This window comes from Lipotes vexillifer, unplaced genomic scaffold, assembly GCF_000442215.2.
Source record: "Lipotes vexillifer unplaced genomic scaffold, Lipotes_vexillifer_v1.1 scaffold472, whole genome shotgun sequence".
In the NCBI taxonomy this organism is placed as follows: domain Eukaryota; kingdom Metazoa; phylum Chordata; class Mammalia; order Artiodactyla; family Lipotidae; genus Lipotes; species Lipotes vexillifer.
In genome coordinates this window covers 596,488-613,392 of record NW_006797698.1, presented here as the reverse complement: position 1 = coordinate 613,392, position 16,905 = coordinate 596,488, and the positions used below count along the sequence as shown (strand labels likewise).

Genomic DNA, 16,905 nt, shown 5'->3' with positions numbered 1-16,905 from the left:
AGAATTTGAATAATCATTTTAGTGCAGCAGCTTTCAGAAATCTTGGGCTGAGGAACCCTTTACACTCTTAAAAATTAAGGACCCCGAAGAGCTCTTGTTTATGTGAATTATATCTATTGATATTTACTGTATTACAAATTAAATTGAAAAAAAAGTTTTGAATATATACTTATTCAACCCATTACATGTCAATGTATTTTTATTTTTTATTTTATATTTTAAAGTTTTTATTTATTTATTTGGCTGCGACAGGTCCCAGTTGTGGCACATAGGCTCTTCATTGCGGTCTCTCTCTAGTTGTGGCACGTGGGCTCTAGAGTGCAGGCTCAGTAGTTACGGCACTCGGGCTTAATTCAGCACGTGGGATCTTAGTTCCCCGACCAGGGATGGAATCCACATCCCCTGCATTGGAAGGCGGATTCTTCACCACTGGACCACCAGGGAAGTCCCTCAATGTATTTCATTTAAAAAACTATTTTCTGAAATAAAAAATTAGTGAGAGGAGTAGCATCGGTCCACATCTTTGCAAACTCTCTGTGACAGAATCTCATACCTGCTTCTGAATTCAATCTGTTGTGATGTGAGCACAGTGCAAATGTCGACACCACGGAAAAGGAAAATGGCATCTTAGTTCTTTTATGAAATAGTTTGGATCTCGTGAACCCCTGAAAGGTCTTGGGGTTCTCTGGGGCTCTTAGATCATACTGTGGGAACCGGGGGTTTAGTGCTCACTAAATTCCTGATAGCAGCTCCTTTGACTAGGTTTCACATTTCATTTTAATAGGATCATCGTTTAATAATTATATCTCAAAATATGTGCACAGATGCCCGGGTATATGTACAAAGATTAAGTAATAAAGCTTCTGCCTCAAAACTAAACATTTACTTTCGCTCTGTGAAAATATGGAAACCATTTTGATCATGGAGGAGGAATGGCTAGCAGAAAAAGAAAATGCTGAATGACCTGATGGTTTGCAGGCAACTACTCCACATGTAGAGCACACTGCATTTCTACTCAACTTTGGATATGCTTTCTAGTAGAAGCCCAGAGGCTAGAACCAATGGTTTTCAGTCCTTGTGTGACAGATTGAAAATACAGCAGGAAAGAAGCAGATTTCAGTCCAGGCTAGTTCAGATGTTAGTAATATAGGAGAAAATAGCAGAAACACTTGTTCCGGTAATTCTTGGGACAAGACAACAGGGTTTAAACGAATCTGTATCCCTGTAACACGTTATATGCCACGTCCAGACCCTGGGTACTAAGCAAAGTGAACTTTGAATACATGAATATGGAAAATGGTCTTATAAAGTCACTGAGAATGAGCTATATCAAATTCATCATATGAATAAGAAAATAAGGGAGTACACTTTGTTCTAAAAAAAAAACATATTGAAATAGAGATGACCTGGTACTTTCTATCCAAAACTTATACACCTGTTGGGGAAATACACATTCTAGTAGGGAAATGATGGAAAGCATTTGGGAAAGCAGAAATGAGGAAGGGGGTGCAGGAGGTGTGTTGTAGGGAGACCACCAGACCACATGGAGAAAATGAGTCATGTTTTCCCCAAATGAGATGCAAAACCAGCACAAGAAACACCAAGAGGATTGAATTGTCTGTTCATTGATGAAAAGTCTCATTCTGTTGAAAGTGGAGCATCAGATATGTCCTTAACTTTCTTGGTTGGAAATTAAACTGTTAAAATTTATTTATTTATTTATTTTATGTTTGTTTGTTTAATTTGCTCATGCTGCGCAGCTTGCAGTATCTTCGTTCTCTGACCAGGGATCCAACCCAGACTCCAGCAGTGAAAGCGCCAAGTCCTAACCACTGAACCAGCAGGAAAGTCCCAAACTGTTCAAATTTGAATGTTAAATGAGAGTAACTGCTACACAAAGCTTAGTCCTGACCACGTGGGAGGGATGTAGTGGAAAATGACCACACTATCTTAGAGGAAACGTTGGGTCCAGTCAGATATGTCCTGAACCTAAGAATAGTAGAATTTTAGAGGAGGGAAACAAAGCTATAACCCTGTGGTTTAAAAAGATAATTTTAATTTAAAAGAGAATAAGACCAAAGGAAGCTGTCTTCAAAAATAAGTCCCTTAGGTCGTGGAATTGTCATAGACATAACACTTTTTTTTTTTTTTTGCGGTACGCAGGCCTCTCACTGTTGTGGCCTCTCCCGTCGCGGAGCACAAGCTCCGGAGGCGCAGGCTCAGCGGCCACAGCTCACGGGCCCAGCCGCTCCACGGCATGTGGGATCTTCCCGGACCGGGGCACGAACCCGTGTCCCCTGCATCGGCAGGTGGACTCTCAACAACTACGCCACCAGGGGAGCCCATACATAACACATTTTGATTAGACTAAGCATTTACTAGTTTGTGAATAAAGTAGAGAAATAAAAGCTGACTGATAAAACAGCTTTTGTCAAATCTTTATCTCTGGGAGGCTGAAAGGAGTACGATCAGTACCCCTAGACCTATTAATACCCCTGTAAGAATCTGTCCTCGAACATACCAGCTAAGGTATATTTGCAAGGATAAATACTAGAGCTTTGCTTGTAATAGAAAAAAGTAAACTAATACAAATGTCTGTAAATAGGTTGTTAATTTAATAAATTATGGTGATTCATTCATAATGGAAGGTAGCCCTATATACAGATATGAAAAAGATATGAACACAATATTGTTCAGTAGGAAAGCAAGAGTCAGAGCATGGCATGGTCAGAGGGTCTGAACTCCGACATGACAGCAGCTGAAACCACGAAGGGGGGCCTAGAGGCAACAGGGAGGGCAGCTGGAGGTGGAGTCTGGGGCAGAGCCCAGACCCTCTAAAGGTAGAGAGAGATGGGAAGAAGGTGGATCCTGGGTGACATCATCTGAATCACGGCAATTAGCTCACCTGAATCTAGACCTCAACTTCCTGTTACATAAACCAAGCCAATTAAGTTTTGCTTTTCTTTACTTGTAAGCATCCCCCTAAAAAAAACTTAGCACACACACATACATGCACACACACACACACTGCATTGCCCACGCCTTTTGTTTGCTGCTGTTATTTTTAACTTTATTTTATACTGGAGTATAGTTGATTAACAATGTTGTGATAGTGTCAGGTGTACAGCAAGGTGATTCAGTTACACAGATACATGTATCTATTCTTTTTAAAATTCTTTTCCCATTTAGGTTGTTACATAATATTGAGCAGAGTTCCCTGTGCTGTACAGTAGGTCCTTGTTGGTTATCCATTTTAAATATAGCAGTGTATCTAGAAACAATAAATGCTGGAAAGGGTGTGGTGAAAAGGGAACCGTCCTGCACTGTTGGTGGGAATGTAAGTTGATAAAACCACTATGGAGAACAGTATGGAGGTTCCTTAAAAAACTAAAAATAGAACTACCATATGACTCAGCAGTCTGACTACTGGGCATATACCCTGAGAAAACCATAATTCAAAAAGAGTCATGTACCACAATGTTCATTGCAACACTATTTACAATAGCCAGGACATGAAAGCAACCTAAATGTCCATCCACAGATGAATGGATAAAGAAGATGGGGCACATATATACAATGGAATATTACTCAGCCATAAAAAGAAACGAAATTGAGTTATTTGTAGTGAGGTGGATGGACCTAGAGTCTGTCATACAGAGTGAAGTAAGTCAGAAAGAGAAAAACAAATACCGTATGCTAACGCATGTATATGGAATTTTTAAAAAAATGGTACTGATGAACCTAGTGGTAGAGCAGGAATAAAGACATAGACATCGAGAATGGACTTGAGGACATGGGGTGGGAGGGGGAAATTGGGGTGAAGTGAGAGTAGCATTGTGACATACATACACTACCAAATGTAAAATAGATAGCTAGTGGGAAGCAGCCACATAGCAAAGGGAGATCAGCTTGGTGCTTTGTGACCACCTAGAGGGGTGGGATAGGGAGGGTGGGAGGGAGGCTCAAGAGGGAGGGGATATGGGGATATATCTATATGTATAGCTGATTCACTTTGTTATACAGCAGAAACTAACACAACGTTGTAAAGCAATTATACTCCAATAAAAATGCATTAAAAATATTTATATAGCAGTGTGTACATGTCACTCCCAAGACCACGCCTTTTACATGTGGCTGAAATGTTTCAGTATGACCTGGTTGGAAGGAAGAGAACAGACATGAGTCCTCAGGGGCTTCAGGTCTTTTATTTTCAGCTACGTAATGGTAGGCCTTGGGAACAGTGATTTCTTTGAAAGCCATAGCCAGTGCACATCTGGCAATCTGCGTCCTCATGTCCTAGTCACTCATGATACACTGCTTTTCATTTATTGCTTAAAAAGTTTCTGTGAAAATGTATGGTAATCCAGCTTTAAAAATGCACGTGCAACTTCCTGTTTCATCTTCAACTTCTAAAGTTCTTGGAAGTCACCACACTATCCCCACAGCAAGAAAAAAGCTGAATAAAAGAACTCATGAAAGAACTAAAATATCAGGGGGAAATCACTCTGAAATCTGGAGAAACAGGTGAAACCAGAGGCACAGGTGAGATCTGCTTACTGAAACAGAAGCTGCTAGAGCCATAAACTCTGGTAATTTTGATGATTTGCTGGAGGCTGAGTGTGGACTAGTATGAAAATTAGAAACTCCAGGGTGCTGCAGTCTTAGAGGACTCCGACAGTTTTGTGGGTCTTACCTCCAGCAATTCCACTAGGTTCTCATAGCGCAGAACCAAGAAAGATCCCTTCTTGTTTGGGGGTCACAGGGGGTGGGGGGTAACCTTGTAAAATAACATATTCTCCATTACAAAGGCTTACTCTCCAGTGTAAAAGTCTTTACCAGAGCCTCATCCAGCCTTGGGAAAGGGTATTTCCCAGTTCCTCCCAGTTGTCTCACTAAGAAGGGGGGGAAGCTAAAAAAAATTTGTGAATATAGGTTCACTAAAGGACTAATATTTGGGAGTTCCCTGGAGGTCTGGTTGTTAGGTCTCCAGGCTTCCACTGCAGGGGCCAGGGGTTTGATCCCTGGTGGGGGAAGATCCCACATGCTGCATGGCCTATATATATATATATATAACTAAATATATTAAAAATATATATTTTAAATATATATATGTTTTAAAAATATTTATAAAAAAGGAGTCTCCAGGGAAACCCAAAATCAAAGACACTAGAGGAAACTGAAGACTCAGCCACGTACAACTATAGCAAGCATTGAACGAAGCCCATTCTTAGCCAGATTAACGTAAAAACCTCAAACTAAAGGCCTAATTATCTTCATTCCTATTACCCAATACATCATGTCTCACTTTCAATGAAAAAGTACAAGGCATACTAAAAGGGAAGAAAAAACCCACAAGGTTGGAAGATCCCAGGAATGTATACAGATTATGACAAAAGAATCTAACTGAATTACAAATGTATAAAACATCCTCACTGAAGGGGATGAGGGGAAATGTGCTGCACTTAGTAACTTTGGAAATGTCTTTAACACTAAAGCCAAAGGTAATTGCGCTTAAGTACTGCAGTCTAGTTGATAAAGTTGTTTCCACTGGGGGCCTGGGGTATTGTGTATATACAGGAATTGAAAAATTAAGCATTAATAAGTGGATGGTAGATGATGGTAGCTAGTTTTCTTATTGTTGGAACAATTGATGCAGTAATGTATTAGAATTGGAGACATTAGTAAGAACTCATGTTTAGCTTAATATAGGTACAGATAGTAACAGAGAAATATGAAATATAGAGAGACAGAAAGAGGCAGAGAGACAGAGAGATTAGTATACTCAAATACGAGGGTCTAAAAGAAATGACAAGGGAAATCTCTGGCAGTCCAGTGGTTGTGACTCCTTGCTTCCACTGCAGGGTGCATGGGTTCCATCCCTGGTTGGGGCCACATGCTGCAGAGCAAAAAAAAAAAAAAAAAAAAAAAAAAAAAAAGAAAGAAAGAAAGGACACTACAGTAGCACTGATCACACATATCTTGGTTTGTGAGTAACATCTCCTATAAAAGGAACCAGGGCTCCTTGGAGAAATGGCTGATTCTGCGATTCTAGCAGGAAATATACAAAATGAGCCTGGAGCGGGACTTCACTGGCGGTCCAGTGGTTAGGACTCTGTGCTCCCAATGCAGGGATCATTGGTTCAAACCCTGGTTGGGGAACTAAGATCCCACATGCTGCATGGTGCAGCAAAAAAAAAAAAATTCTTACGTTGGTGGAGGGGTATCAAAGGTGCACAAGAGCCAACTGAAAGAGCTCCCAATGGCCAAAACTGGAACAAATTTTTTTTACAGTTGTGTTTTAATTTATTTATATATTATTATTATTATTATTTGGCTGTGTTGGGTCTTTGTTGCTGCACGCAGGCTTTCAAATAAATAAATAAAATAAAATAAATAAATAAAATTTAAAATCTTAAAAAAATAATAATAATTTCCAGTGGAGAAACCTGACAAACTGACAAACTCAGCCAGATGATCAAGGTCAACACCAACAGTGGTGAGCCATGTTGACAGTATGTATCCTTGATATGATGTGATGAGAAGGGCACTTTACCTCTGTGGTCTTCCTCCCAAAACCCACAAACTCAGTCCAACCACGAGAAAAACGTCAAGGAAATTTCAATAGAGAGGTGTCCTTCAACATACTAGACCAGTCCTCTTCAAAACTGTTACGGTTACCCAGGAAAAGAAAGTCTGTAAACTGTTACAGCCAAGAGGAGCCTAAGGAGAGATGACAACTAAATTCAGCATGAGGTCTTTCCTGGGGGTCCCGTGGTTAAGAATCCGCCCTCCATGGGCTTCCCTGGTGGCGCAGTGGTTGAGTCCGCCTGTCGATGCAGGGGACACGGGTTCGTGCCCCGGTCCGGGAAGATCCCACGTGCCGCGGAGCGGCTGGGCCCGGCTGGGCCCGTGAGCGATGGCCGCTGAATCCTCCCTCCAATGCAGGGGACGTGGGTTCTATCACTGGTTGGGGAACTAGGATCCCACACGCCAGGAGGCAACTAAGCCCATGCACCACAACTATTGAGCCTGCACACTCTGGAGCCTGCACGCCACAACTAGAGAGCCCACGCGCCACCACGAAAGATCCCACATGCCGCAATGAAGATCCCACGTGCTGCAACTAAGACCCGACACAGGCAAATCAATAAACAAATAAATTTTAAAGTAAATAAATAAACAAATCATTCTCCTTTAAAAAATAAAATAAAATAAAATAAATTCAGCATGATTTCCTGGGTGGATCCTGGAACAGAAAAAGGACATTAGGGAAAACTAAGGAAATCCAAATAAAGTATATATTTTAGTTAATGATAACGTATTAATATTGATTTATTAAATGTAACAAGTATACCATACCAATTTAAGATGTTAATAATTGGTGAAAGTGGGTGCCAGGTACATGGGAACTCTTTGTATCAATACTATCTTCTCAATTTTCCTGTAAATTTAAAGTTACTTAAAAATATAAAGTCTATTGGAAATTGTATGGGGAATTCCCTGGTGGTCCAGTGGTTAGGACTCTGCTCTCATTGCTGAGGGCCTGGGTTCGATCCCTGGTCGAGGGAACTAAAATCCCACAGGCCATGCAGTCCAGCCAAAAAAAAAAAAAATATATATATATATATATATATACAAAAATGAGAAGTTCATGGATAAAAAGATGCTATTGAAGTGGCAATTTAGCATTTTTATTACCTTTTGAATTAAAACCAAAGAATCACAGTATGTGTACTAGTTGTATGAGAAAATCCCAATAACTCTCATGTTAAAAGACTAAAACACTCCATATAAAGTATAAGTTCCTCATAATTTATGTTTATTTTTAACTATTGGTGGCAAAGGAATAATCTTTGCCTTGTTTAGATAAAGTATAAGTGAACTGGGAAGCTCATTTTTTAAGACTTAAAACTCAAAAGTATTTTGTTCTTGCTAGTCTCCCAAAACCTCCTGTCAACCTGAAATATAGAACTTTTTTTTCATTTTTGGTCTTAGCATATGTAAGGGATAAATAATTGATTAGCATGGGAATTCTGGGAATATATTCAGCTTATGTTCAGCACTAAACCGTTTTTAAATGTCCTTAGGCATCAACCCAAAATGTACATCAAAAAGATGTCAGTTGGAATTGGGAAGTGAAGTGACACTGTGGATTAGAATTATGAAACTTGAAATGCAACAAGAGGAATAGCAGTTGTCAGTTTCACTGTCAGTTAAACAGTCAGTGTACCTTGCTATTTTCAAAAAAATTCCTTGAATGTCTCTCTGGTAAGACCATAGCCTCTTTGAGGATAGAATCTTCCTTTGTAATTTCAACAAAATCTGGTTGAGAGCAGAAACTTGAAAATGAATTGAAGAAAAAAGTGTGATTTAAAATTTTACTATGATAACACTTAACAATGAGATCTAATAACAATAAAATTTTAAGTGTACAATACAGTATTTTTAAAATAAATTTATTTATTTATTTTTGGCTGTGTTGGGTCTTTGTTGCCACGTGCGGGCTTTTTCTAGTTGTGGCGAGCGGGGCCTGCTCTTCGTTGAGGTGTGCGGTCTTCTCATTGTAGTTGGCTTCTCTTGTTGCGGAGCATGGACTCTGTAGCACGCGGGCTCAATAGTTGTGGCTCACGGGCTCTACAGCATAGGCTCAGTAGTTGTGGTGCCCGGGCTTAGTTCCTCTATTGTATGTGGGATCTTCTCGAACCCCTGTCCCCTGCACTGGCAGGCGGATTCTTAGCTACTGCGCCACCAGGGAAGTCCCTACAATGCAGTATTGTTAATTATAGGGACAATGTTGCAAGACAGATCTCTAGAACTTATTCATCTTGCAAACTGACATTTTATGCTCATTGATTCACAATATACCCTCTTCCCCTTCCTGCAGCTTCTGACAACCACCATTCTACTCTCTGATGCTATGAGTTTGACTGTTTTGGATAGTGTAAGTGCAACCATGCAGCATTTGTCCTGTGACTGGCTTATTTCACTTAGCAGAACATCTTCAAGGTTCATCCATGTTGTCACACATTCCGAATTTCCTTCTTTTTAAAGGCTGAATAATATTCCATTTTATCATTTACTTTATCCATTCATCCATCCTGGACATTTAGGTTGTTTCCACATCTTGGCTATTGTGACTAATGCTGCAATGCTGCAATTCTGAATTCCCAGAATTCCTGTGCTGACGTGCTAATATCTCTTCAAGATCCTGATTTCAATTCTTTTGGCTAAATACCCAGAAGTAGAATTGCTGGATCAGATGGTAGTTCTATTTAAATTTTTTTTGTAACCCCTCCACACTGTTTCTCCATAATGACTGCATTATTCTGCGTTCCCACTGGCAGTGTACAAGAGTTCCCTTTCTCTACATCCTCACCAACACTTATCTTTTTTTTTTTTAATGGCCATCCTAACAGGTATGAGGTAATACCTCATTTTGGCTTTGATTTGTATTTTCCTGATGATTACTAATATTGAGCATCTTTTCGTATACGTATTGGCCATTTGTATGTCTTCTTTGGAAAAATGTCTACTCAACTCTTTAGCTCATTCTTTTTATTTTATTTTTTTGCGGTATGCGGGCCTCTCACTGTTGTGGCCTCTCCCGTTGCGGAGCACAGGCTCCGGACGTGCAGGCTCAGCAGCCATGGCTCACGGGCCCAGCCGCTCCGCGGCATGTGGGATCTTCCCGGACCGGGGCACGAACCCGTGTCCCCTGCATCGGCAGGCGGACTCTCAACCACTGCGCCACCAGGGAAGCCCAGCTCATTCTTTTTAAAGCTTCACATTGGTCTCGGCAATGACCTCTTGGATGTGACACCAAATGCGCAGGCAACAAAGCAAAAATAGACAAGTGGGATTACATCAAACTAAAAAGCTTCTTCATAGCAAAGGAAACAATAAAATGCTGTGTCAACCTACAGAATGGGAGAAAATATTTGCAAACCATATGTCAGACAAGGGATAAATTTCCAAAATATGTAAGGAACTCCTATAACTCAATAGCAAAAAAAACTAATAATTTAAAAAAATTTTTTAAATTTATTTATTTATCTTGGTTGTGTTGGGTCTTCAGTGCTGCACTCGGGCTTTCCCTGGTGGCGGCGAGCAGGGGTGACCTTCGTTGCAGTGCACGGGCTTCTCATTGCAGTGGTTTCTCTTGAGGAGCACGGGCTCTAGGTGCATGGGCTTCAGCAATTGTGGCACGTGGGCTCAGCAGCTGTGGCTCGCGGTCTCTAGAGCACAGGCTCAGTAGTTGTGGTGCACGGGCTTCACTGCTCCGTGGCATGTGGGATCTTCCCAGACCAGGGCTCAAACCCGTGTCCCCTGCACTGGCAGGTAGATTCTTAACCACTGTGCCACCAGGGAAGTCCCAAAAAAGGATAATTTTTAAAATTTGAATTTCTATACATTTATGAAAGAGTGATCTCTGTCTGAAAATTTTTCCTTCATAAAATTATTTTTAATTTTTATTTTATATTGGAGTATAGTTGATTAACAATGTTGTGTTAGTTTCAAGTATACAGCAAGGTGATTCAGTTATACATATACACATATTTATTCTTTTTCAAATTCTTTTCCTATTTAGGTTATTACAGAATATTGAGCAGAGTTCCCTGTGTTACACAGTAGGTCCTTGTTGGTTATCTATTTTAAATATAGCAGTGTGTATAGAGCAATCCCAAACTCCCAGTCTATCCTTCCCCACCACCCAAAATTATGATTTCTCATCTGGAGCGAAAGGTCCCGGGCCCCACTCAGGGTGTAACTGAATTAATACTGTGAACATGAAAAGCCTCAGTTCCCACATGCTCATGAGACAACTCAGCACCTTTTATTCTCCCCAGCCCCACTCACTCCCCAGGGAATTTCTGGGACCCATCAGGGCTGGGTTATGCCCTTCTGCCCAGCTTTCTTCTGAGGTATCTTGCCCTGGCCTTTGCTGCTTGCACCCTTCTTGGGTACCCAGCTCGACTGGATCCTGCTGTCCTCTGCAGGTGGCTGCAATGGTCCATGGAGGACCGCTGCAAATGTGCAGACCATAGAGGATGGACCTCCCACCAGCTTTGAGATTCAGTCTGTCACCTGGTCCTTAGAGGCTCCCAGCTCTGCGACAGAGCCTTTGGGGAGCACATCTCTTCCCCTGTGGGGCCCTACCCCATCAGTCAATAGTGACGGGCGGGGGGCGGAATAAACTGGGACTGACATACACACACTACTATATACAAAATAGATAACCAGTAAGGACCTACTGTACAGCACAGGGAACTCTACTCAGTACTCTGTAATGACCTGTATGGGAAAAGAATCTAAAAAAGAGTGTGTATACGTATATGTATAACCCACTCACTTTGCTGTACACCTGAAACTAATGACATTATAAATCAACTCTACTCCAATAAAAATTAAAAAAAAATAGTGATGGTGATATGTGCTTACCCATCCTCACTTTTTATCCTCATTCTGCCCATTCTCCTCAGGCATCCACACATCCCACCCTTCAACCCCCTCCAGCCCCCAGACCAAGGTCTCTGTTCATACCAATTCATGCCAATAGGGCACCTGGAGGAATTCCCAGATGCCCATCCTCCATACTCTGAGTTCTAGTTTGAGCTTAGCCAGGACCTACCATGTATTCCTAAAGCAAAGTCTTACTTTCTAGTTATGGTGGAGGAAGGGAGACTAGACTAGCTCATATCAGTGACCTGTGCTCACCAATCACTAAGTCTGCACTGAGCCTGCCATATGCAGGATTTCACCGAAGGCTCAGGGAGAGGTATGAAGACGGGAGGTCCCCGCACAAGGCTTTCATAGTAACTGCTCAGCTTCTCAATCTTTCAGTCACTTTCTCAGGCATTAGCAGATGCCCTGGGACAACAGTAGGCCTACAGCTGGATGTTCCTCCTTCAGTTCAGTTGTTGTATAGATCTCAGCCCCATAAGTCCATACTGTGCAGTCAGTTCCCCTGATGCCTCTAAGCAAAGTATTCTTATATTTTGTGCAGCTTTTCTAAATCTTCTCAGTGAAAGAGTTGTTCCCCATGATTTAGCCTGCCATTTTCAGAAGATATCCAATTCAATCCTTAGTAAAATTCTACTCTTCCCACATAAGCTAATAGTAAAAAACAAATGAACAAACAAACAAAAAAAGCTTCTGTCAAAAAAATGTCATTTTCTGTTTCTTTACTTATTGGTAAAGATGCTATTAAAACACTTTCTAAATAACTGAGAAGCAAGGCAGATGGCCAAACAAGATAAGGGAAAGTATCTGGTTAATTCACAAACTGTAGAGTTAGTCTGAACAATGGGGATAAAAGGAACAGTCCCCGAATTAGGCTGAATAGACATTCTCCCTTTTAAAAGGCAATCCCATTTTCAGCATTGAGATATATTTTTTTTTTCTTTTTTTTTTTTTTTTTTTTTTGCGGCACGCGGGCCTCTCACTGTTGTGGCCTCTCCCCTTGCGGAGCACAGGCTCCAGACGCGCAGGCTCAGCGGCCATGGCTCACGGGCCCAGCCACTCCGCGGCATGTGGGATCTTCCCGGACCGGGGCACGAACCTGTGTCCCCTGCATCGGCAGGCGGACTCTCAACCACTGAGCCACCAGGGAAGCCCTATATATATATATTTTTTTTAATTAATTAATTAATTAAATTTTGGCTGCATTGGGTATTCGTTGCTGCACGTAGGTCTCTCTAGTTGTGGTGAGCGGGGGGGCTACTCTTCATTGCGGTGCATGGGCTTCTCATTGCGGTGGCTTCTCTGGTTGCACAGCACAGGCTCTAGGCACGCGGGCTTCAGTAGTCGTGGTGTGAGGGCTCAGTAGTTGTGGTGCACGGGCTTAGTTGCTCCGCGGCATGTGGGGTCTTCCCGGACCAGGGCTCAACCGGTGTGCCCTGCATTGGCAGGCAGATTCCTAACCACTGCACCACCAAGGAAGTCCAGCATTTATATATTATGTCCTCCCTGAAGCAAATTTCTCTTTATGCAAAGCATAATCAGGTATTTTATCAAGAGGGACAGAACTTGTTTTTCGCTTCCTCGATGACAAGTGGGTGTGCACAACATTTGTCTCACGGGACGGGAAGGTAGCACCAGGCTGAAGGTGCAAAGCCAGGAAGGTGACCTCATCAGAGAGATTATGGTCAAGTCAGGGATCAGTGTTAAATCCATCAGTCAACCTGGGCAAGGGGAAGTTCGTCAGAGTGGACACGAGCTAAGGATGTGAGATGGCCTTGGCAGTCAGCAGGCCATGGTGCCTGGGGGGAGGTCAGCAGACCTGGAGAAGGCCACAGCAGCTGGAAGGATCTGGTGAGACCTTGTAACTGGGGCAGTCTGCTTTAATTTCCTTCTTGTCCGGAGCCAGCCTCGTTCTCAATAGGACCAGCCCAGAGGAATGCAGGGGAAGAGAATTTCACACTGGTTTCTGGGGGCAGAGAGCGAAGTGGAATTTTATCCGTCTCCTGACAGAGGCAATTACAGCCTCCAGAAGCAAAGCCCAGGCGGTATTTCCCCAGAGCTGATCCTATTTCTCTCCCCGGGTTGACAACTACCTCAGGACAGGGATAATGGTTGTTGATAATATCTGCCACTGTGCTGATTTGAAACTAAAAGAGGGATTAAATGTTCAAGCAGAAAAGCATAAGGAAAAAAATCAAGACAGGGCTGCAGGCTTCTGTCTGCCTCAGATAACCACTGCTGGGTCCGGGTTGTGCAACTGAGAGGCTAACACCCCTTCTCTCCTGGAGCCTGGAAGGAAATGGGGTAGATCAAGGGCTCCCCACTTTCCCGGGCTCCCTGCCTCAATTACCTCATTCATAGCATCCCTAAATGAAAAGGCCATGTATTGACCCTGTCATGAACTGGGCCTTACCCAAAGCAGGATTTCCATTTTTTTTTTTTTTTTTTTTTGTGTTTGGGTGAGAAGATCCCCCCCTGCCATATCAGTAAACAAAGGAGGTTGCAACCATCAAGCCCTCCTCAGCGGCCATGGCTCACGGGCCCAGCCGCTCCGCAGCATGTGGGATCTTCCCGGACCGGGGCACGAACCCGTGTCCCCTGCATCGGCAGGTGGACTCTCAACCACTGCGCCACCAGGGAAGCCCAGGAATTCCTTTTAAAGCATCAACTCATTGACAAGACTCTGCTTAAGTACCATCAATGTCAGGAAAACTGTTAGGGGGATCCTTTTCATTTCATTTTACTCTGTATTAAAACACATGCAAGGGCTTCCCTGGTGGCGCAATGGTTGAGAGTCCGCCTGCTGATGCAGGGGACACGGGTTCGTGCCCCGGTCTGGGAGGATCCCACATGCCGCAGAGCGGCTGGGCCCGTGAGCCATGGCCGCTGAGCCTGCGCGTCCGGAGCCTGTGCTCCACAATAGGAGAGGCAACAACAGTGAGAGGCCCGCGTACAGCCAAAAAAAAAAAAAAAAAAACACACACATGCATGGAATTCCGTGGAGGTCCAGCAGTTAGGTCTTGGCACTTTCACTGTCGAGGTCACACATTCAGTCCCTGGTCAGGGAACTAAGATCCCACAAGCCACGCTGATTGGCCAAAAGGAACAAACAAACAACGACAACAACAACAAAAAACACATGCAGAACAAAAGAGCACGCTGAACAGGGTAATTCTCCATCCTACCTCAGTCTCCTCCCTGTGGAACCATTGTTGTATTTTTAAAATATTTATTTATTTTATTTTTGGCTGCGTTGGGTCTTCGTTGCTGCGCGTGGGCTTTCTCTAGTTGCGGCGAGCGGGGGCTACTCTTCGTTGCTGTGTGCGGGCTTCTCACTGCGGTGGCTTCTCTTGCTGCGGAGCACCAGCTCTAGGCGCGTGGGCTCAGTAGTTGTGGCTCGCGGGCTCTAGCGCACAGGCTCAGCAGTTGTGATGGCATGGGCTTAGTTTCTCTGCGGCATGTGGGATCTTCCCGGACCACGGCCTGAACCCATGTGTCCTGTATTGGCAGGCAGATTCCTAACCCCTGCACCACCAAGGAAGTCCTCCACTGTTGTATCGTAGCAGGAGGATTTTGTACATGTGTTCATATGCGTGTAGCACCCTTCCTTAAACCAGCACCATACACACCTTTTTTTTGTTTTTTAATACATATGACAACATAGTTCCATATTAAGTTCCTTTTTGAGCACTCTGACAGAAAGTTGTACCTAAAATTGAACTGGAATTTCTGCAGATTTCAAATGGTTAAGTCCTTATTTGGGCTTCTAGAACTTTACAGAATGAGTTGAACTCTTCTACTCAGTGATGGTTCTGCAAGAATATCAAGACAGCGATCTCTCATTTATCTTCTCCAACCCTCTGTAAGCAGCTCCTTGCCCCTTTTGTGTTTGTTCATCCCTGTTTTCCTTAGATCTTAAGCATAAAGATGAGATCATTAGGCAACATTTAAGTTAGCTCCTGATTTCTGCTTTTCTAAATATATACAACACCTTGCCTAACCTGTTGATTCCTTTCCTGGATTAGAAGGAATGAGAATAAAGAATTGCTTCACCGGCTTCTCCCCCAAAATGCGGGGTTGTCCTTCCTAGGCCGGAGGAGTGTCCATAAGGAGAGTTTCACCTTCTTGAAGATTAAAGCCTAGCAGTTCTGAGTTATTTCCAGTCCAAATGTCTGCAAAATTGAGAGGGACATCAAAACTCCTTCCACAAACTTCAGGGGACCCTGACTGCATTCTGGTAATGAAGGTGGAAGAGGGAGGGCAGGCCTGTAATATGGTCTCCAACCACCACTGGAGCAGCTACTACAGCTCAGAGACCTACCGCCAGCAGCTCAGGCAGTTTGACTACCAGGAGTCACCTGGGCCCTGGGAGGCTCTGAGCCAGCTCTGTGAGCTGTGCTGTCAGTGTCTGAGGCCAGAGGTGCACAGCAAGGAGCAGATCCTGGAGCGGCTGGTGCTGGAGCAGTTCCTGGCCATGTTGCCTGAGGAGCTGCAGGCCTGATTTCAAGAGAACCGACCAGAGAGTGGAGAGGAAGCCGTGGTGATGCTGGAGGAGCTGGAGAAGGAGCATGACAGGGCAGCTGAACAGGTCTTTCTTGGACGAAATGAGGACATTCTTGCAAAGAAGCTACCAACTTGTGAAATTACTCAGGAGACACCACGTAGCCAGCTTAAGCCCACAAAAAAGCAACTACAGTGGGCATCGAAGGAGCTTCACACCTTCAGACAAAATGATAGAGACACCAGAACTATACATGTGAAATTAGCTTCAAGGCGAAAGACTTCTTCAGGCAAAGAACTGCATTACAAAGTTTCTAACACTCTTCAAATGAATGCTTCCCAGAGTTTCACATTTAGAGGAACCTGTGAACAAGATAGAAAGTTTGAAAGAAGACAGGGAAACCATCCTTGAAAAAAACAACACAAGTGTGGTGAATGTGGGAAAGTCTTTAGTCAGAGCTCAGCCCTTAATCTACATCAGAGGATCCACAGTGGAGAGAAACCTTATACATGTGACGTGTGTGCAAAGGCTTTCAGCCGAAGTGCAATCCTGATTCAACACCAAAGAATCCACACTGGGGAGAAACCCTTCAAATGTCATGAATGTGGGAAAGCCTTTAGTCAGAGCTCGAATCTTTTCAGACATAGGAAAAATCATGCTGGAGAAAAAGTCCTATCAGTGCTGTGAGGGAGTCAAAGTATTTACTGAGAACTTTTTCAACAGGGGAGCAGATACAAGGCACAAATACTCCTTTAGTATAAATTGGTAGTTTCAGTTGGCACCAATTTCCTTTCAAAGGTTGTAAAAGCCACAGGAGAGAATGTAGAATATTTTCTGTCAGCATTGTTTGCTTTTCTGCTTTTCAGTACAGTGTCAGTTCAGATGATTGAAATTCTAAAGCTTAAATTGGATTTCCATCCCTTGTGCAACTCTTGAAAAGATAC

At 43.0% G+C, this 16,905-nt stretch overlaps 1 protein-coding gene across 1 annotated transcript; it reads left to right on the top strand.

Moving 5' to 3' along the window:
• Positions 1-15,628: 15,628 nt before the first annotated feature.
• LOC103072270 (zinc finger protein 396-like) lies at positions 15,629-16,648 on the top strand. The gene is given in 1 exon segment (XM_082931476.1): positions 15,629-16,648. A coding segment is annotated over 1 exon segment (1,020 nt).
• The last annotated feature ends 257 nt before the right edge of the window (positions 16,649-16,905 follow it).